Source organism: Branchiostoma lanceolatum, chromosome 1 (assembly GCF_035083965.1).
Source record: "Branchiostoma lanceolatum isolate klBraLanc5 chromosome 1, klBraLanc5.hap2, whole genome shotgun sequence".
NCBI classification, from domain to species: Eukaryota; Metazoa; Chordata; class Leptocardii; order Amphioxiformes; family Branchiostomatidae; genus Branchiostoma; species Branchiostoma lanceolatum.
The window spans coordinates 6068278-6090688 of NC_089722.1; the positions used below are offsets into that span (position 1 = coordinate 6068278).

Genomic DNA, 22411 nt, shown 5'->3' on the forward strand with positions numbered 1-22411 from the left:
TGTGGCATTAGCGACACGCGGCGGTTTTAAAAATTATTGCAACCAACGTGCACAATCTAGCTGCGTAACTTTTACGAACTGCTAGAGGTCGCTTTTGACACGTGAGGCTGAGGGTGCAGTAATTTCTCTGACCTGTAGGCGTCGCTTCAGTGTTATTGATACCATAGAGACAGCCGCTTGGAATGACGGGAAGAGAAATACCTAGCTTCGAAAAGTTTGTGTGAAGACTGTCATCTCTGATCAGGGGACCGGTTTTCTGGCAATAAGTCGGTAAGTTGGAGTTAGATATCGACGTGCATGGCACATCGTGATTTCACCACCCAGATCATTGTATTAGAGTAGAGACTTGGGGACACAATATAGTATTTGAACCGTAAAAACGCCGAGAAATTTTAAGGTTGACAGGTGGGGAGGGGGGCGAGCAGACCTCACAGAAAATCTTTATGATCATCGCTTTATTTTGTAGGTTTCTTGCGATTTCCTGACCCTAAATTATGGATGCCTACTCGTTGTAGATTCACGACCAGCATCACGAGAGATAGCATCCCAACTGAAATTTTATAGTTGCAGGATTATTTTTAAAATACCTGTCCTAAGATTCTACTTTACTCTATGTTTGTATATTTTTTAGAGAAACTTCAGGGTTCCAAGATGATGCGGAATGTGCACCTAGTGCCGGAGGACGAGGATGACATCTACACCGGTTATAATGACTACAACCCGCAGTTCGATGAAGACATTGACAACGACGAAGGTTTCCAACAGGCGGTCAAAACCAGCCATGGACGCAGGCCACCGGTAGGGACAGTTTTTAGTTTATACAATGTACAAGAAAACAGTTACTAGAAGTATTCAAGAAACTGGATGGATTTTGGAAACTCTCAGACGTTTCAGGTAGCATTTGCTATCTTTCGTCAGTGACACTCATTTTAGTTTCATTGCAACAATATCTTGCTAAACTCAAGGTAGAGATTTGGAATTCTAACAATGAAATAAAAAGAAAAGTTGATACAGTGATGAGTCTATTCCTGAATGGGATTCTCATAGCAGGAATAGTGTCTGACCCATATCTGTATAAGTTATCTGTATTAGAGAAGTTAGCACGATGAATCTTTTCTTTATCGCTAAGACAAGAGGATGTTAAGACTTATGATTACAACTTTGACGTCTGTTTTCAGCCGACTGCGTCAGTGAAGCCTGTGCTGGGTGCAGGGCCGCGACCGTTAGGGACGGCGGCGCAGCGTATGAAGACCGGCATGGTGTCGTCCATGGGACGTCCAACCACAGGAGCGCAGGTCAGTAGTACAGTACTACGCACAGTTTGTTTAAAGGATTGTCATTCAATCTAATAAAAAGTTCTCTTCCATCAAGGAATATAGTGGAAAAGACTTCTGAAGTTCTTTTTGAATGTTAGATTATATTTTTTAAAGTAAAGTTCCCAGCTGTTATACTTATAGTCTTTACGTGATATCTAAACTTATGTTTTTCGTTCCGACGTTTTTCCCACCCCAGGAGGGAGTGGCACGTCCCATGACAGCAGTGCGAGCAGCTGGTTACTCGTCCGCGCCAAGAGGTAAAGAGGGGTGGTCAGCTTTATATAAAATGAATTCAAGTTCTCTCTTTATATCAGAGTAATTCCCTTCCTACCTAAAATTGTTCTCAGAGTTTTATTGTCTTAGATAGGTAAAAACACTGTATTTGACATTTGAAGATTTTCAGTTACCTAATATCTTAAGTAGCCATTTGGCACCCTATTCCCTAATTAGTTACAGAGTTAGGCAGCAGGGAGAAGGTTAATAAATGTGCTTGTGTTTATTGCAGGTATGCAGTTCGACCCCCTGAACCAAGCCAAGGGCCCGGCACCACCGCTGGAGGCGAAGGCCGAGGACAGGTGGGTCTGGAAACATTTCTGTAAGAATTGAAAGAAAGAAAAGTTAAGAAAGGGAATAATGACAGAACAATTTGTATATCATGAAATTAGTTTCAACTGAGAAGTTGGTTTATGTTTAAGTTTATACTGTTGGATACTACTAATAATGGATACTACTACCACTGGTGACAAAATAGCCTCCAATACCAAGGTGGAAGTAAGGAAAATCTAGAAACATTTGTGAGCAAACGCAGGATAATTTCCCTCCATCCCTACCCTTTACAAACTTAATAAGGAGTGAAATGTAGATACTGGTATCCTAGGCAATGCCTTTCTGTTGTATTGGAATTTGGATGTGTCATTTGTATCTAAATCGCAGTCAGTTACGAATCTTACGATGCAATTCAGTGCAGGTACTATGAATCTGTACAGATTGAAAGAAAATAAAGCACTGACAATGAAGAGTTCACCAATCTGTTTGCCTCCCTCCCTCCCCAGCCCTGAGGAGAAAGTGAAACAGTTGGAGAAGAAGGTGATGGAGTTGGTGGAGGAGAGCTGCATGGCCAACAGTCGAGCTGAGTTCAGTCTGGTAAGTACATGTACATGTACACACATCAGGCCTCAAAATAGTGGGTGCATGTGCACCTGTGTGCACCCAAAAGTGGAGCTGTGCACCTAATTTTTGACTGTGGGTGCACTGGTGCACCTAGATATTTTTGTAGGCTATAAGGTAAGGGTACTATTGTACACTAGTATACAGAAAATACTCTTGAAATGTAAGTATCTTGACTTGCTTGACTTTTAGACAGAATAGCTAAAATTACCCTTCGTTGTATTCTACTTGATGTATCTAGTTAGCTATAGAATTACAGATTGTAGTTCTTAAGAGCGTTAAACTTGGTAATTTTGTTTTGCTGACATTCAACTTTAGTTTGCTGACATTCAACTTTAGTTTAAAATTTTTTCTGTGCACCTAATTTTTTTGTCGGTTGTACCAGTGCACCTATTTCCAAAAATAAATTTTGAGCCCTGCACATGTATGGACATGGTACACACATTTGATACTGCCTTGCTACCAATAGATCTGCTTGGAGAAGATTCCACACATGGTACATACATGGTACATATGTGGTGCATTCATGGTTTACTCGTGGCCACATTCAATAGTTAAGTTCAGTCTGGTCTGTGTATACTGGTTGCTTTATGACTGGTGCAATATTCTAGTGGGCAGAGTGCTTACCATGTGCATTTGGTAGGTCGCAGGTACAAACCCAGCGGGGTACTCATACGACAAATTTAATGAATGGCACACTGTCAGAATTTAACACTGTTCAAACTACTCTTGACCAATCAGGCGCTGGAAAAGGCGAAGGAAGCGGGGCGTCAGGAGAGACAACTCGTCCGACAACGTGAACAGCTGGCGTCCGGCGAACAGATCAACCTGGATCTCACCTACTCCGTAAGACATCTCTCTTTCTTTCAACTTTGTTTATACCCCAGATAACCCCATCAGGGGCAAAGTAGACGGGGGAGAAGGCCCAGGGCTAGGGTGAGATAACTGTGATACATTGTACTGTGGTAGCGTACATGGAAAAAATCTAGAACATCTGGAACATTGTTGCTGTCAAGTTCTTATCATAGGGTAGCATACATGTACGACATTGTAGTCTTTTGGTTAGTGACCCTGCCTCTGGATCTAGAGCTCCGGAGTTCGAATCCCAGCTGTTGTTGCTTACTCGACGTGCACACTACTGGAAAGGGGCAATCCAAGGATGGGACATTAAGCTGTGGTCCACTGTTTGTTGTGCTTGTTGAAAAGAGCTAACTTTTCTTTAGCTCTTTATTTCTTTTTCTTCTAAAAAAACAAGAGTGCCTTTAGTAACGTTTCAAAAAGTGTAGTAGACTTTTAAATTCTATACTAAAAAAAAAGAGTAGCTTCAATCATAATCTTCTACTCTTTCAGGTTCTCTTCAACCTGGCAAATCAGTATGCAGCTAACGAGATGTTTAACGAGGCTCTGAACACGTACACGGTCATCGTGAAGAACAAGATGTTCAGTAACGCGGGCCGTCTGCGTGTCAACATGGGGAACATCTACTTCAAGCAGCGCAACTACGCCAAGTCCATTAAGTTCTACCGCATGGCGCTGGACCAGGTTCCAACTGCACACAAGGAGATGAGGTCAGAATTCTTCTTTTGTGATGCAATGTGCAAATGCCAAATTGTATCCGCTCATCAAAATTTACCAGAATTCTGAATTTGTGATTAAATTTGATAAAACTTTTAATCTTTTAATTGATAATAAGGAGTGGGGTTACAAAACAGATTGAAAGTTTATATAGAAAACATGAAAACAGAGGACTAGATAACAGAATTTCCTGTAAACTTCATCCGGCCTTTGTGTTTATGTCAACAATTCCAGAGTATACACAATGCAGTTGGTGTTCAGTAACCAGTAGTCCATTGTTAAAGTGTACATTGTGTTCCATATTGTTCAGGGCGCGTATCATGCAGAACATTGCGCTGGTGTTTATCCGTATGGGGCAGTACTCCGACGCTGTGACCACCCTGGAGCATGTCATGAACGAGAAACCTGACTTCAAGTCTGGTACGGCACTTTTCTTACTGCTTGTGTGTTGGTGATGCTATAGATTGTTCATAGATAACAAAGTTCTCAAACCAGTCAGTATTGCCTGGAGGAAGGTGATAGATGTCACCAAAATGTCAGCTAGGTAAAACACTTAGATTGTGTACAAAAAACTTTGTTATCCAGTGACCAACCTGATGAAACTATTTATAGAGATTGCATAGATACACATGTAGAAAGAAACTAATAATCAGTCAGAATTGTCATTAATGAAAAAAAAAACATTGATTGTAGTCATACTAGTTTGAGAATTAGTCTGTAATTCTTACATAATGTTCAGCAACAATGTATCTATTAATTTTTTTAGTATTATCCAATGATTTATTTACAGCTTCAATCCTGGACTAGTAAACACAACTGTACTACTAGTAACTGTGCCTCTCCCCTCCAGGGTTTAACCTCATCCTGTGTTACTTTGCGCTGGGGGACCGTGAGAAGATGAAGAAGACGTTCCAACGGCTGCTCAACTGTGCGCTCAACATTGATGATGAGGACAAATATCTGCCTCATCCTGTAAGTACTCCACAAGACAACACCACACAATGTTATATCATGATGGCAAGCTTTCCTCTATTTCATTGGATCTTTATTTTTGTAAAACATCATGAGTCTAGATTTTATGTTTGATAATCTTGAATTTGTATGATTGTCTTCCTAAATTCAAATCAACCAGTATGAGATTTACAGGGATACAAGTACTAGTATGTGTATGACTACCAGTAGACAAAAGGGAAGGGATAGTACTAGTAGTCTAAGAATAGAGTTGTCTGACCCCCCTATCTTTCCTGACCCCCTCCATCTCTCCCCCCCCAGGATGACAAGCACTACAACATGATCCTAGAGGTGATAAGGAACGACACCCTAAGACAGATGGAGAGAGAAAAGTAAGTGCTTCTTTATTTCTTTCATCCATACATTTGTACCTGATGTGTTTCAGCAAAATATTGACAATGCCCTCTAGTGACTATGTGGAAAACTGCAGCAATAAATACACTCAGTCTCGTGTGTCATATCCCTTTTTCAGTGTATTTGTACACATAGTTATGAAGTTCATATTTCAGTTAGTTGCTTATTCTTGCACGATGGTCTAAACACTAGCTGTTTGTTCTCAGAGCCTATTGTTCTGTACTCCACCCACCCGCTGGGCGACAGAGCCCACGCGGCAGCGGATAAAAATTATATAAATACCCCTCAGTTTAATGCTAGATCCGATGGTTACAATATAAAACAAAAATAAACAGTTAAAACTAATATCTATTGGCTTTAAGAATGTGTAGAGAGTAGGATATGACCAAGAAAAATTCCCGCGTCCCTGGACGCATTACGAGTCACCTCCGGTTAATAAACTTTGACCTTTAACACAGTCAACTTTCTTAGATATATGTATCAAACATCGATTGAAGCCTATATTAATTCAATGTTGGTCCTTGAATTTGGTCAGAATGGAATATTTTTGATGTCATTGCAATTTTAACTCATATGGACAATTTTGCGGTACGTTTTCTCCCATAGTTCCAAATCGCCGAATCCAGACGACATGCAAATAAGCCAAGATGGCGGCGATGGGCTGTTCTTTTGGGTGGTGGTGTTTTAAAAAAAAGTTTACTGTAAATTCTGAAGATATAGACCAATAAGTATTACCCTTATGTTATAGTTTCCACGCGGGGCTGAGAACATGTTGTCGAGTTATAATGAGTTCTGTCGGCCTGGATCACAGAGCCTTATTAGCGCCCCATTGTTTTCGATGCCGCTTTCATGCAAATCGCCCTTTTGTTACCTGCGCTTTGGGCGCGATTTTCAAGTTGTGAACTCGTCCAGCGTGTGTACTCAGTATTCTTGTCCCGCAAGTTACAGCTTAATTTTTTATCGCTCAGTGATTCATTTTTGGTTAGGTAACGATTGTGGAGGTTAGATTATATTATATACGTGCTGAGCTTGTGTTTTTATCCTACATTACTAGGCATGTTTCATTTCGCCTTCGTTGTTCTCTTACAATACCTTGTATTATTGTGAGACAGTTAAACAGAACACAATTTGTTAGTACAGTCAAACTTCGGTTAACGACCGGGCCTACAAGACACCTCTTGGCTCATGATAGCCGCTTTCTTTCGATCCCGATTTTCCCCCCGTTGCGAATTGGCACAAGAATGTTAGCGTTTTGCCGGAGCAAGGAGCCGTCGCAGTTTGCCTTTCGCGACCGTGACGAACTTGATTTGCGACAGTTCTAAACGACCCAAATGTTGCCGATGACGAGGCTGTGGGGATGTTCATCTTTTTATTGATAACTGGTGGGAAATCATGGAAAAGTCGGTCTGTTTGGTTTGGGTTCGGACGGCCGGGCAGAATACCGAGCATTCAAGATGGCGCCCACGACGCCATATTTAGTTATTGGGACAGTCTACTGTAATGCGGGTGGAAATCTTAAGAGCTGTGTGTTTGTACTCTACATTTTAACAATATATCTTGTCAATTCATTCCTCACAGAAGGATGCTTTGATAAATGGAACATACATCAAATAATGTATGGTGTGGTAACATATATGTCCTGAAAATAAAAGGTGTTTGTGTTTCTTGTTCACCATGCTGCGACGAAATGACGTTTTCCATGTCAACAACTTCAGGCGTCGGCAATTTGTTACAAAGAACTTTTTCCGAAAAGTACAAACGCCAGCTCGTCATTATCTCTACTTGAAAGAAAGGTCGATCGACAAATTGAGCACCGATGGAAAAATCCGTCCAAACTGTCTCTGTATACAAGGAGGTTGCTGTATATTAGCATTTGATTTTTACTTTGTGTCTTGATTTTACCCATGCTCCGGAAGAACAAAAGAAATGGCTAGCGACTATTTTTGAACGGGAACGTTTTCAAACGGCGGTTAAATATTTCAGTACAAACACGACTGAGAGCATATTTTCCAGTACACAGGTTATTCTTGGAAGGTGCCGGATAAGTTTAACAGAAATATACAAGTATGTTACTTACAGACAAAAGGCTTTACACGCGGCTTGGGTTCAATCAAGGTTCAATCCAGAACATTTACATTTTGTATCACACAAATTTTTCGAGTTTAAATTTCTGATTTTTAGTTAAACGTTATGTTTAGTTCTGGTCATGTATTCCCTGATTTGTGCTCTTTTTGTAATGGAGCCGAGAAATTGGTTCCATGTGTACTTGGCTTGAGTAGAGAGTCTAGAGACTGTCACTATGGAAGCAAGTAAGTGCTCTTCGAATGTCGGACGACTCGGCCCATTACCAACTCGGCCCAGTCAACTCGGCCCATTTCCCTAGTCAACTCGGCCCATCTCCCTAGTCAACTCGGCCCCAAAACCTTAAAGTCAACAGTTTGAAGTTCTCTGACAAAAAGACGTGGTCTGAATTAAATCAAGTTGATTGCCTATAAGCGACGGTGGTATGGGTCTCCAAAAACCTCAAATTAAGTCAACAGTTCGAAGTTTTCTGACAAAAAACATGGTCTCTATGAAAATTATGTTGATTGCCTATCAAAAGCACCAGCGGTATGGAGCTCCAAAAACCTCAACAAGTCGAAGTTGTCTAACAATTAGGCAAGGAGACATTGTTACTTAACATGTACATGTATGTTACTACCCATGATACGGCGGGTAAACATTAAAAATTGCAGTCATGAGGTTGTGGTTTAGAAGGTGTTTTTTTGTTTTTGTTTTTTTTGTGTGGAAATTTGGCGATGGGCCGAGTTGACCACGGCAATGGGCCGAGTTGACCACCGCGATGGGCCGAGTTGACCAGATTTGCGATGGGCCGAGTTGGAAATGGACCGAGTTGTCCTGATACCGTGCTCTTTGTTGTTTCTGAATTTGTGAACGAAAACAAGTAAAAATTGTGGGATTTTGAATCGTCTCTCCTGCCTTGAATATTTTCCGTCTCTGTGTAAAAGATATTCGGCAAGTCTTAAGAAATATTTAGCCTTTCCAAGGAGGTTATATAACCTCCTTGGCCTTTCGGGCCGTTTTCTATGAAGAGTTTGTCACCCCCAAACGGCTAGGTAGAGTTGTTTACAAATAGGCAAACTTCCGCTTGGGATATTTCATTCGTAGGATGGGCAACTAGTTTCTTCGGGAAAGAAACACATACGCCTCAGTTTGGGTTCGTTATGGAGTCAAATGTTTTGAAATTATTAATACATTTATTCAAAAAATTCTGTAACAGCAAATACGTGGGCATGTTTACTATTTCATGAAGAAAACAATCATGCTAACAGGAAAACTTCGACCCCTAATACAGTAGTCTGTTCCCACTGGCGCCATCTTTAATCATCATTTTGCCGCCTGGCCGTCAAAACCACAAACCTTTCGATTTTGTCAGCCACGCGCCAGCTTTGTATCACTTGTATATGGGCATTTTGACCACTCTCTCTCAACAACAGTATTCTGGAAATAATCATGCCCACACTTGGCATTGTTAAAATGTGCTATGTACGGACAATTGAGACTGACTACAGGTACGCATATGAATAGGACGGTTCGCGGCAAAAGCCACAGGGGGGAGATAAAAAGGTAAACATTACTGCGGTCCGCCTGTAAAAGCGTCAACCAATCACGGACAGTTGCCGGTGGTGATAAGCGTGATTGACATGTTATAATCATCAATATTCATGCCCCACGAGTGGGAATTTTTGGACTAGTTTTTGACCATCGTGTTGCTTTCCATTTAGTATGTATAGGTTAACTGTTATGACTAAGTCTTGTTCAACTGCATTGATTTCTTATTGACACTTTGATAATCAAATGCTATTTTTTATGTTCACAAGTGATCAAGTAGCCCACATGATTAAAACAGTGCACACACGAATGTATTGATGTACAGCAAATCAACATGTGAACTGCTGATAGTTCTAGTTTGATGTTTGTCTCTTTCTCTAGTGCTGACTGTGATATTCCATCATGTTGTCGTTTTCAGGAAAACGTACGCAGAGAAGTGCATCATGGCGGCAGCCAAAGTGATTGCGCCCGCCATCGAGGGTTCCTTCGCAGCTGGTTACGACTGGTAAATATCGTCTCTGTATGAGGCATTTTCGATATTGCTTCTATTAACTGTAATATTAATGAAAATTCTTGAGCTGCATCCTAGATTAAGGCTTTTCTGTACTGTGAGTAAATAATTGTCATAATGGTGATTACTATTGTAAGGGAAGCAATATGTAAAAATCATAGATTTTATATCTTTCGTGTATTTTCTTGCCGTAAACATTGCATTGTAGCTCAAAACTCTGTGTACCATTAGTGCAATCACCGCTTATGTACCATTGCCAAAAGATGCGAACAGCAAATGCAACATATGCTAAATGTCAAAATAAATTTGTAATATACCAGCATATTTTGAGGTTAGTTACAATGAAATTGCACTGTCCATTCAATTTTAACACATGACATCTGATTTTTCAAATCTTTATAAATCACGAAGCAAGAAGCTAAACGTATGTTTTTTATAGTTTGTGTGTGAAACAGGAAAGAATGTATATTTCCGTTGCAGGTGCGTAGACCACGTGAAACACTCGATGGTTTGTGAGCTCGCGCAGGAGCTGGAAATGTACAAGGCCATGTGCTTCCTCCGCAAGAAGAACGTGGAAGAGGTTTGCGCACCGGAGCTCTCTGCTTGTTCGTTCTCGTTTGGGCTAGGTGACGGTGGGGTGTTGTGACTAACACAGCGCACGCGTTCCGACACTGTTACCGCCATTGCTTTTTGCATCACCGCAATGTACGGGCACGCTACACCCACAAACCATCAGATGTTCCCGCGAACTGATGATGAGAATTTTTGCCCTTTCTTATTCAGGAAAAAGGTGAAGATCATGCAGATTTCCTGGAGATGAACAGTGATTTTGAGATGCCCAACGACCTTGAGATGTTAACCTTATGTCACAATGGTTCTCACCTGTGTCCCCAGGTGTGTAGAGCAGGTGAAGACGTCCACTTTCCTGGACATGGCCAACGACCTTGAGATCAACAAAGCCATCATGTACCTGAAGCAGAAGGACTTCAACCAGGTGTGGTGGTGGTTGACCTTTCACCCCGACCCTTACCGACCTTTCATTGACAGGCCTGATGACCCTTCAATTCTGTTTCAGCCTGACGTCTTTCTTTTTCCAACTTCTTCCAAAAACTGTTCTACAGCAACTTTTAGAATGACAATAGGAATCATATTTTCTGTCATCATTTACATCAAGAACTTTATTGTCAGGATTTCTTATTTTCTTAAAAGCATGAATTAGCACTATGACAGACATACTAGTATATATAATGTATAAGAATAGATTCATGCATGTCCAAGAATAGACCCTACAGATAGAATCAAATATATTGTTCAGGGGAGGCAAATAAGTAGTCTGTGTGATATCTGTCTTTCCCACTATGTCTAATGACTTCATCTTGTATCCTTTAGGTTTTGTTAATCAAGAAAAGAACCTTTTATTTCATGAGGCCTTCTGTGCATCATCTATAGCCTTGACCTTCTATGATTTTGCCAATGGATGCAAATATGGCATCTAGATTAAGGTCCAAACACTAACAAACAGTATACAAAGTAAGGCGTTGGTTATGCCATGATCAAAGCTACAACTGGCCACATGATTGTATAGTCACACTCACAATAGAGCGTATGTTCATTTTGAACAACCCTCAGTTTCATCTAGTTCCCCACCCACCTAGTTCTCTCACTCGTTCACTTCAGTCTAACTTGTTTCTTCATCTTGACCGGTTTCTTGTTATATCTTATATCAATTTGACAAAGAAGACAGAATTCACAACATGTTGACAGCACTTAATTTGATTATACGTGAAATTGACAGTTTACTATTTTTTAAACAGTCACTAGTTTAAATCACATGGTTTTTTGCTAGTGATTCTGTGTTGATTTTTACCGTAGAAACTGAAAGTGTTTGTGCTGGTATGTTGATGAAAACTTTCTCCTGTTTTAGGCTGTTGAGACGCTGAAGTCGTTTGAGAAGAAGGACTCCAAGGTGGCGTCCACGGCTGCCACTAACCTGTCCTTCCTGTACTTCTTGGTAAGTCTGAGGATAGTGTCTTGAGGTGTGCCAAGACTTTGTGTTGTAATCCTAAAGCAAAGGTAGTAAGTATACAATATATTCTTGACATTTAGAAGTTTGAAGCTTGTTACATGATTCCAGATTCATCCAGTGGCATCAAGGTTTATGATTAGGTTTTGCTGACATGCTACTAGTACTTAATTTTATGTTGTACAGCCAAAAAATGTTTTTCTGTGCACCTAAATTTTACAATGTTGTTATATTTACAGGAGAATGAGGTCGGCCAGGCAGACAAGTACGCTGAGGTTGCCATGACAGCGGACAGGTACAACCCCTCAGGTGAGACTGACACAGGTGTTTTTACTCCATGCTAATTATTATCCACACTGTTGATGTATGATACAGTCGAAACTGCCCAAGAAAACCAATCTGGGAACCAGTCTATATGGACAGGTGGTCACTATAGAAAGGATACTGTGTCAATTTTTCCCATTGACACATTATGCTTGTGTCAATGGGAAAAATTATCACGTTTTCAGGTGGTCCTTATGTAGAGGTTGTCACTTGTCCCATTTTGACTGAGTGTGTTTTCACCATCATTGATTCGTTGGTTTTTGAACATGTAACTTTGCTTGGATAATGTTGACTCTTTTACCTGACCTCTTATATTGTTAAACATTATCTTCACATTTTCTTCATTTGTTCCCCTCTCAGCCCTAGTCAACAAGGGAAACTGTGTGTTCATGCAAGGTGAATACGAGCGGGCGCGAGAGTTCTACCAGGAGGCATTACGGAACGACTCCACGTGCACGGAGGCTCTCTACAACTTAGGTCAGTTTGTCCTGGTAGTTTTGCCGCAAACGTTTTAAGATTCACATTATTGTTTGTCTTTGTCAGATTATTCTAGATTCTAACGCTAACTGGTTATCAAAAGATTGCATGATAAGCCCTAACTAGGCATATTTGTATGTCTGTTGTTGTAATCTATGTTTTATCCAGGAAGGAGATTTAATAATAGATCTTGTTTTCCTAATCTCCCAGGTCTGACCTACAAGAAGGTACAACGTCTTGAAGACTCCCTGGACTGCTTTCTTAAGCTCCACGCCATCCTGAGGAACAGTGCCCAGGTTATCTACCAGATAGCTGACCTGTATCCTTCCAGACTTACTCATGGCTTAAGACTTGTTGTGAATACAATCCTTATCTTAAACTTAAAGAGTTTTATTGTAACACATGCTAAGGGATTCCTGTTGAAACTTTTGAGCATTGGAGTCTTGTAGAAGATATCAGATGTCTTAAATCCAAGTATTTCAACTCAAAGGACATAAAAGTTTATTTTTATCATAGGCTACCACCATAAATGTGGGATTTGAAAATTTGATCTTTGCCAAAACTATTGTGATAAAAGCTTGGCTGTGATTGGCTGAGAAGGTAGCTATAGGTACCACCCCAAGTTAGTACTTTTGTATGCAACGTTTTGTGGTATGTTATACTTGTTCTAATGTAGCATTATTGATAACTGCATCATTTGTGAGACTACAAAAGTAAGTAGTTGTATAAAATGTGCCTCTAGAAGAAAGTTGGAATTTGACCTTGACCGCTGCCAGATACGACCAACTAGAGGACACGGCGCAGGCGACGGAATGGTTCATGCAGCTGATAGGGGTGGTCCCCACCGACGCCTTCGTACTGGCCCGGCTGGGAGAGATCTATGACAACGAGGGGGACAAAACACAGGCCTTCCAGTATCACTATGAGGTAGGCATTGGTAAAGTAATGGTAGAGTTTTTGGCCCAGAACCCAGGGGTCCTTGGTGTGAATCCCGATATGCTCTGATGTTGTGCCCTTTGGAAAGGCACTTAATACGACTTTCCTCACTTCACCCAGGTGTAAATGAGTACCTAGCTTCAGTTCATAACCATACAGTTGAATGGCCGCACCTGGGGCAATTGTGGTATTTAGGTCACCTTGTCAGCACATAGCAGCCTCCAGGCCCTTGCGATTCAGCCTTGTTCACCCAATAACACATTATTAGGAGATTAATTATGAATAACGTAAAATTATACAACAACATAGATATAACATTCCTCCAACAGTGTGTGCTAAAATGAATCTATGGTTCGTCCACAATTGTTTAATGTTTGTGTTTTCCTTTTCAGTCCTTCCGATATTTCCCCTCCAACATTGAGATAATCGAGTGGCTAGGTGCCTACTATATAGACTCCAAGTTCTGTGAGAAAGCCATCCACTACTTCGAACGAGCTGCTGTCATACAGTAAGTACTGTCTTTATTCTTCAATGTTTAGCCGTCATAAAAGCATATCTGTTGCCAACTTGCATTAGTGCTAATCTAGATCTGTTATTAAGTTAGGATCCAGAGCTACGGTTGATATAATTATGGTATACATGGGCCTGCTTTGTGAGACAGGTTTGAATAATTCAAGTTAAAATTTTCATGATGTATAAAGATGATGTGTAATGTAGAAGATAAATAATACAGGTTGACTAATATATACAGTACCTGATTCAGATGTAAACTTATTGTTTATTGTTTGTCTGCAGACCTAGCCAGGTGAAATGGCAGTTGATGGTGGCCAGTTGTCACAGGAGAAGTGGTGAGGAACTCTGCTTTTACTCTGTGAAAAGTGGCTCAAAAAGTCCTGTTTGTTTTGTAATCTATGATTGCCATATGAAATGTATGTTGTGATAATTATCAATTTTTGAAATTTTACAATGGGTAAGAAAAGTTATGAATATTTATTATCATTTTCCTTCGCCAGGTAACTACCAGCAAGCACTTGAGACTTACAAGGATATTCACAGTAAATTCCCAGAGAATCCGGAATGTAAGTAATATTTACTATGATCACAGTAACATTTCATAAATTGTATTACAGTAGAACCCTATTTCAAATGATAATTTTGTTTCTTTAACTAAAAAAAATACCTCTGTCAGGAACAATGCATTATTTTTTTAAAAATCTGTGGATGATTTCATGATTAACTAAGAAAAACTAATATTTTTGTAGTTTATTAAGATAGTGCAGTACAGAAATATTGCATTTGATATGCTCACCTAGGCATCTTGAGCAATGAAATAGTTAAGTCATGTTTCCACATAAGCACCGTTTTTCTCTCCCTTTTTTCCTTCTTCCAATAGGTACATGTATGATAACAGAGATAACATAATAAGTGCATAAAAGGTATATAACACTTACTTGTACAACCAGTAGATCAGTATACCAGTAATCTAAGATAATCTCCTTGCTTCTCCAGGTCTGCGGTTCCTGGTGCGGATTTGTAACGACCTTGGGCTGAAGGAGGCTCAAGATTACGCCACCAAACTGAAGAAGGCAGAAAAGGCACGAGAACTGAGAGAACAGGTAACAGTACAGAACACTGCAAGATTCACTAACCAACAAGACAGCACATTGTTGTTTATTGCTCATTTCTGTGCTTTGGTTTTTTGTTGTAGATAAATATATTTCTTGAGTTACATGTAGATACAGGGTTCTAGCCAGCACCTGTCATTACGTCATTTGACAGAATTTTGCTGCATATGATGGAAAAAATTTTTAGACCATGCCGTCAAGCTTGACCAACAAAAATCCATGTGTAAAGATGTAAATATGTCCAAATTTGAATAAACTGCTAAAAGTTTGTACAAGATGAGAGAAAAAATAAGACTCTTTGTAGGATCTTTCCGTCAATGGGAATTGGGATGATAGAAAAAACATTTCAAGCAAGCTAGAACCCTGGTTAGATATGATAGTAGAATTCATTCTTGTCCATAGACAAGAAAAGCATTGAATTTCACTTCTTTAGAATCAACTAAAGAAAGATAACAGTAATAGTAATACTTAGAATTTTTTTCATTTCAAAATTCATGTGTAACACAAACCTAACATAACAACTTAACAACATTGTGTAACCCTGTGTCCATACACATAAAGTGTTCTATTTTTCTCCCACATCATTGACTGCAAAAAGTCTGGCATAAACGTTTTACATAATACTAGTAACCCTTCCAGCAATGACCCTTCCTAGTCTGCCTTCAAATCTTTAAGTCCCCTCCCACTGGCAGCCAGCCACCCTCTCCCACCCCTATGTTCCGACACCCCAATGTTCCGACACCCCAATGTTCCGACACCTCTATGTTAGGGTTAGGGTGTGTCGAAACTTTGGAATGTAACTGTCCCCCTCTCCCATCCTCCCCCCTAACCCCATCTAGAGACACTCCTATGTTCCGACAGTCCCCTATGTTTTGACACCTCTATGTTCCTACACCCCTATGTTTGGGTTAGGCTGTGTCGGAACGTAGGGGTGTAACTGCCCCCCTCCCCCCAGTCTACCACCCCTAGGGACACCCCAATGTTCTGACAGCCCTATGTTCCGACACCCCTATGTCCCGACAGCCCTATGTTAGGGTTAGGGTGTGCGGGAACATAGGGGTGTACCTGCCCCCCTCCCCACCCTGTGTGTTAAGTGTTGTCTGTCTGTTCCAGCAGGACGGCTCTCACCGGGGAGATGTGAGTCGATCGGCTTTTCTCACTAATCACCCAGGGCATCATGGGAAGTCGGGTGCACTGCATGATGGGTACTAACACATGCATGTCCCCAGTGTAACATGTAATTACTAATCATTAGATAATACAAAATGGAAGTACGGTCTCTAGTTTTTTTGGGTGGAACAATTGATAAGAAAGATATGAGTTAATACTTATATCATACTGGAACTCGTTTGTCATAGACTTACAGTTTTGTTTGTTTCTTGGTTGTATTTATTCCAGCGTGCCAGTAGTGGCTCTCGTCGCGGCAGTGGGCGAGGTATACGGGAACACAGCGCTGGGAGTGGTGCGTATATCTTTTCATGCATATGATTACACCTTGAATTTTTGTAATATGAAAGAATAATGAGGTAGAAGGAACATTTTATATGGTCTAAGGACAAAGAATATCTACTTTAAATTTAACTTAGTGTACTGCTTCAGAGTGCTTTGATATATTTATTTCCTTCAAGTTGGTTTTGTAAAACTCTTTTGCCTTTTATTGATATTGTCAAGTAACTTCAATACTGCAACTGCAAAGTTTTTTGTAAGGGGCATGGCTTGTTCATTTCACAAAAGTTAGGACTATACAATGTCATGTATTTATAGCCTTATTCATGGTGTGTAGTCAATAAGCTACTATTTTGAGCAACACCTTCAATATTAGTTGGGTAACATTTAGAAACAAAACTTTATCTTGAACTCATTCTCGACCTGGAGCTAACCTTCTTCATTGGTATTCAATACATGCTTTTCTCCTTTCTGCATGGTCTGCTTGTAGGATTGAATCATAAAGGTAGTTTTCTCTTTATGCTTCACAGTATAACTTTCAACTTGGTAGTTTCTTAAAGGCCCTCATTGTAAGATGATTTTTGCTCCAAAATTGAAGATCCTGTATCCCTTTTCCACAACTTTTGTCACTATACTGAAATGTTACAAACTAAGTGTCCAAACATTCCCAAAAGAAAGGAGTTGAGTTGTGCAAAAAGAAATGTACCTTGAGGAGAGACGTCAAGCTTTTTTTGCGATGTAATCAAATCTGTTCATCGCAGCTAGATGTACATGTCTCAATCACACCTTTGATATTCATGTGTACTATTTGCAAAAATTATTTTGGAGTTACTTTAAATTAGTTAAATTCATTGTGCAATGTCTTTCCAAAAGAATGGAAAAATGTCATTTGAATTTTTGCTTATCTTACAATAAGGGCCTTTAAGTTTCACCAAGCTCCTATATAAGCTATGATGTATGCAGTGTTCTGCTTGCCTCGTGCTAACATGGGTGTTTTTCTGCCCGTAACATTGCAGACAGGGCCAGTTCTGCAGGTAACTATAGCAACCATCCTGCTAGGCCAGAACGTCATAATTGACTGTTTCTGGTCCCATCATTGATCAATAATGATTCAATCATTTGCTGTGATCACAAAATCATTGTTTGCCAAATGAGCGATTTAGTAATCTTCATCATGCATGCCAAGTTCATCCATTTTTATGTAAAGCAGCTTATTATATTAGACTCATCATGTACTAGATTTATATTTTGTTCATGTCTAAGTTACAGCAGAAGTTGAGAGGGAAAATGTTAAGGGTTTAAGCCTGTACTGTTATGATATTTCTTAGAAAATAAAATGAAAGTAATAGTTTCAAGATACTACAAATTAAAGGTATCAGACACTGTCCTGTACATCTTTAGAAATACTAGTGAAATGTTTTTGTTTTTTCTTGGAACCATTCAACACTTCTTGTCAAAGGTTCTAAATAGACTCCTGATTGATGTTATACATTTTCACCTGTACAGTAAAACATGTTTTGTACAAGAAAACATACACAGCTCTCTGTCCTGCATATAATGGTCTGATTATGATATGTTTTGCGTCTACACTTCTCAAAAGTTCTAGATACTATGTAACAGTCTTTTGGTTAACATACAGTCAAACCTGTATTAGCGGTCACCTTTGCATAGCGGCCACCTGCCCATAGTGGTCACTTTTTGTCGGTCCCTTGGATTTTTCCCATTGAAATAAGCATAAAGAATTGGGCTATAGCGGCCACCTGTCCAACGCGGTCGCGGCCAGACGATTTTCAGTCCCGCGAGTACAGTAACACTGTCGGTAACGGTCACGGCGCGCCGGTAGAAGCCGCATCGCCACCGCACGCCGGGTTCAAAATCTTCATTTTTTCACGCAGTTATCAAATTTATGTGGACTCAAATGGATAGGATGATAATAAAGAAATCCAGAATGTTTTATCTTTGTTAGAAAATCCATGGTTTGACGCGAAGTCAGTATAATTTTCTTCACATGGCTTGCGTTTGTACATCGTAGCAAAATTGACCATTTCTGTGCATTTCGACTGGACAAATATTACGGCAGCTTTTTGGAAAATACAACTCGCACATGTAGCTGATGCGGTAAGTTCGGGAAATGTTTGAATGCCGGCCCAATATCCGTTTTCCCCGGTGCTCAAAGTCAAAACGTCAACGGAAGACACCACTGTTTCGGAGGTATAATGTGCTAAATTTATTTTGCTGCAAAGTATCACTGAGGATAATTACTTTACAAAAAGCTTCAAAAGAAATATGAATAACATAAATATGATGTAAAATTTGGGCTATTGCAATTTTCTGAAAAGAAAAAGCCATCAAAAGAGCGACCTTCTTCTGAGTACCCTATTAGCATAATGGTAGAAGCTGATAATGACAAGCGGGAAGCGAAACAACAACAGACTAAGGAAAACTATCGCCACGATTTTATGTTTCAAAACGGTCGAAAACGAACAGTAAGTGGCAACTGAGCAACATGTATTTTGTTCTTAACTAACTAGGTGGCATTTTGCTGCGAAGGACTTTGTTTCATATGATCAAAACTCGTTGGTGACGCGTGTGCCTGCAGCGACGCAGTTGCGAAGGATCAAGAGTAGAGTATGGCGATGCTGATCTGTACAGACATGAAGCCCGAGCAAGCCATGGATTTTGGAGTTGGCAGATACAATAATTCTTTTTTCAAGCCCATAATAGAAGTAAAAGAACAACAATCGACTTTCTAAAATGTGACTTAGCTATGCAATGTTTACATGTGTACTGTACGGTGAATAAATGTATCTCAGTGGGTACTGAAAATATGTCACTCGTGGTCATCATTAATCGACATTTTCTCCATAGCGGCCACCTGTCCTTAGCGGCCAGTTTTGGCCAGTCCCTTGAGTGACCGCTATAGACAGGTTTGACTGTATTTGTTTCACCTGTATAGACTGATAGTAGAATTTTCTGAGATTTCTGTAAGAAAACATACACGGCCCTAATTGTCTTGCATATAATGGTATTTTGCATACTGGTACAGACTCTGGTCGAGGTGGCAGCGGGGGCAGCAGGGGAGGCAGTGCTCGTGCTGGGAGCGCGTCACGTGGCGGCAGCGCCCGTAGCGGCAGTGGACGGATGAGACTTCCTGATTCCAACGAGCCGTACGAAGCTACCAAGAAGGAAGTTGGTACGTACCAGATCCTTACTTATAATATTCCATGCAACATATTCCTATAGAAATTAATCATACTATATCTAAAAATTAACATGAAAAGATATGATTATTTCAAGTGGATAAGCAAGAAACCAACCAACAATACAAGGTTGCTACACTACTATGGTGGACAAATACTGCAAAAGTACAAGCTAGAACTGTTCACATGTAAACATGAAAAAAGACCCCTTTGGGACTTCTATTGACTTTTTATGAAATTAATATATACCGTCTTGTTCTTTCTTCACTTAGGAGTTTAAAAACAGTTCTCAATGCACTTTCTACTGTCCCAAATGCAGATGAGCTTGTCTTATGAATGTATAAACCACATGGCTGTTTGACAGTTGTGTGATTTAAATCTAGAAAGTGACTGATGAAGAATCTTATATCATCTCTTACACTGTCAAATGTTGACCCACTAGGTGTGTTATACCACATGGCTGTTTGACTGTGTGATTTGAATTTAGAGACTTGTATACATGTGTATTCATGAAGAATCTTATATCATTCCCCAGACTGCCAGATGCATACCACATGGCTGTTTGACAGATGTGGGATTCAAAATTAGGGACTTGTATATTGATGAAGGATGTTGTATTATTCCCCACAGACGCCTCCTACGTTGACCCGCTCGGCGCGGCTGCAGAGCGACCGAAGACAGCGGCACGCCAGCGCGGCCAGCAGCCGGAGGACGAGTTTGGCGATGAAGAGCTGGGAGACGACCTCCTGCCTGACTAGATCCTCGCTGTACTGAGCCACTTCAGCAATCTACAACATAGATCTATCTGTATAACTCTAGTTATGAAATGTTCACAAAATCTAATAGATTAACCTACTTCTTGCTGCCTAACCTTGTTATAAATAGAGAATTGGTAGCCAAGCGGCTACTTCAGCATTCTAAAGGTTAAGATGAAAAGCATGTACATGTATCTCTAAGCCTGCACAATATTGATTTTATAGATGTCATTCATACAAGCTTTCATTTTAGCCAGCTACGCATGGCCCATGCACTTTATGTATATTGTCAGGTACATTGGAAGATTGCATTGTAAGTTTTTCTTGTTCTGTTCTACTTGTGGTCGGTGGGTTTCAGCAATTATTAAAGCAGACTGAAGGACAGATTTGTCTATGTTTATATCATGCACAGCGAGTGAGTGAGTGACCATTCAAGGATTCTTAATGCTTAGGTCAATGGGGAAAATAGGCTAAGGGACCAACAAAAAGTGGTGGTCACAAGAACAGGTTTGACTTTGGTCAAAATATATCACAACCGTGCAGTTTACAATCCTTAATTAGGATTGCTGTTTAAGTGTGCATTTAATGGCTAATATACTTCACCAACCATAAACTTATACCAGTCGGTATCGATATGTCATGCATTAACTTAGTTTGCAGAACCTTGATGATGAACTTTCTTAGCACCGCTCAATGTTGCACATACATGTCTATACTCTTCTCAATGGTAAAGAAAATTGTGAGCCATTGTTTTCCTTAAATGAGCAAGAAAATATATCTAGTTGACATAGTATTATCAGTTTCCAACATGCCAGATAAGTAGGTGATATACACCTACATATTGCTAAAAGTATTGAGCATATTATTCTCATGTGTAGGCATTGTAGTATAACCTGCAAGTATGTAGTACCTTGTACTACCCAACCTAATATGCTGTGTTTATGACATGCCAATAAAATAGGGTATGGCAGATTTAACTACATGGTCGCCTGATATTCATCTGCTGATATTGGATACTTTTTTTTTTAACACACAGATAGACACACCTGTCCTTGGTGCTGAACACCATCCGCACACAAGCAACATACCCATCCTTGGTGCTGAAATACAATCTACATGCCATTCTTTTAATACATTCCATATAAAATCATTTGCCTGCCTTTCAGAATTTCCGCCTTTTCGGGGATTTGTCAATTTCCCTCGTTTTAGCAACTTTTCTGGGGGCGGCCGGGAGCGTTACTGCAGATAAGGCTATGATAGGGTGTGTAGTCTCAACTTGTAAAATGTTAGAATAACCTGGAAATTAGGCTTGAATTCAGTGGAAACCTCCCCAGATAGGCCCAGACAACTTAACATACATCAGCAATGATCTATACTATGAAGTCACTAGTTGACATAAAAAGGATCCTTGTTAGCCGCCGCACGAGAAGCCCACGTAAAAGCATGTCCGCCCGTAGAAGCGCCACCTATATTCATATGTATAATGTATACATCATATTTTGTAGGTAATGAGTACTTTAAGAACATTGTCCGTTTTCCTTTAACAACTTTGGCCTTTTACTCAACTGCTCACCTATCTGCTTATATGGGGTGAGGAACTGCCAGGGCAGCGAGGCATTTACTCAGAAAATACCATGGTCTTTTACCCCAACATCTGCTTGGAGACCGTATCCGATTTCCTGTGACAACTTTGCCTTTCTACTTGACTGTTCATCCGCTTATGTCATAACCAACTACACACCAGGCCACAAAATGATATAACTAGGACATATGGCCATAACTTCACCCTGAACAATAATGGAAGATTTCTTGTTCACCATGTGAAAAAAAACACTGTTGGTATGAAAACGTGAATGTTATTGTACGAAAACTGGCAGCGAGACAACAAACACGGAGGAGTAACTAAAGAAGCCAGTGACGTTAGGCGCGCGCCCAATGTAACGGCTGTTTACACCTGTTTAACGAACCTGGGTCAGATCTACACCATCTTGGTCCCCAACCCAGGCGTTCTTTCTTGGTCCCACATCGAGGGTAAGCTTTTAGACACTATTCAGCGTAGTTTCGAGCGCAGTTTGGCCC

At 40.2% G+C, this 22411-nt stretch overlaps 1 protein-coding gene across 5 annotated transcripts; it reads left to right on the plus strand.

Annotated features, from left to right (window-relative positions):
• The first annotated feature begins 171 nt into the window (after positions 1-171).
• Positions 172-21309, plus strand: LOC136431100 (intraflagellar transport protein 88 homolog). Of its 5 annotated transcripts, none has more exons than XM_066422337.1 (27): positions 172-270; positions 632-798; positions 1179-1295; positions 1513-1573; positions 1822-1891; positions 2369-2459; positions 3225-3329; positions 3834-4051; positions 4369-4478; positions 4909-5030; positions 5331-5401; positions 9454-9540; positions 10027-10126; positions 11471-11557; positions 11809-11878; positions 12254-12370; positions 12581-12689; positions 13147-13297; positions 13699-13814; positions 14102-14154; positions 14320-14385; positions 14816-14922; positions 16045-16068; positions 16330-16393; positions 17394-17411; positions 19424-19570; positions 20208-21309. In XM_066422337.1, exons 2-27 carry the CDS (start codon positions 652-654, stop codon positions 20333-20335), a joined length of 2556 nt encoding a protein of 851 aa, XP_066278434.1. In that variant the 5' UTR covers positions 172-270; positions 632-651; the 3' UTR covers positions 20336-21309. The 5 variants fall into 5 exon arrangements, with proteins under 5 accessions (XP_066278434.1, XP_066278427.1, XP_066278444.1 ...); XM_066422330.1 differs by lacking the exon at positions 10027-10126 and adding an exon at positions 10441-10540; XM_066422347.1 differs by lacking the exons at positions 10027-10126; positions 17394-17411 and adding an exon at positions 10441-10540.
• Positions 21310-22411: the final 1102 nt, after the last annotated feature.

Coding starts and splice junctions, on each gene's coding strand:
- LOC136431100 (XM_066422337.1), top strand. CDS start 652: ATGATGCGGAATGTGCACCTAGTGCCGGAGGACGAGGATGACATCTAC. Junction 4,479..4,908: donor GAAACCTGACTTCAAGTCTG/GTACGGCACTTT, acceptor TCTCCCCTCCAG/GGTTTAACCTCATCCTGTGT. Junction 19,571..20,207: donor AGCTACCAAGAAGGAAGTTG/GTACGTACCAGA, acceptor TATTCCCCACAG/ACGCCTCCTACGTTGACCCG.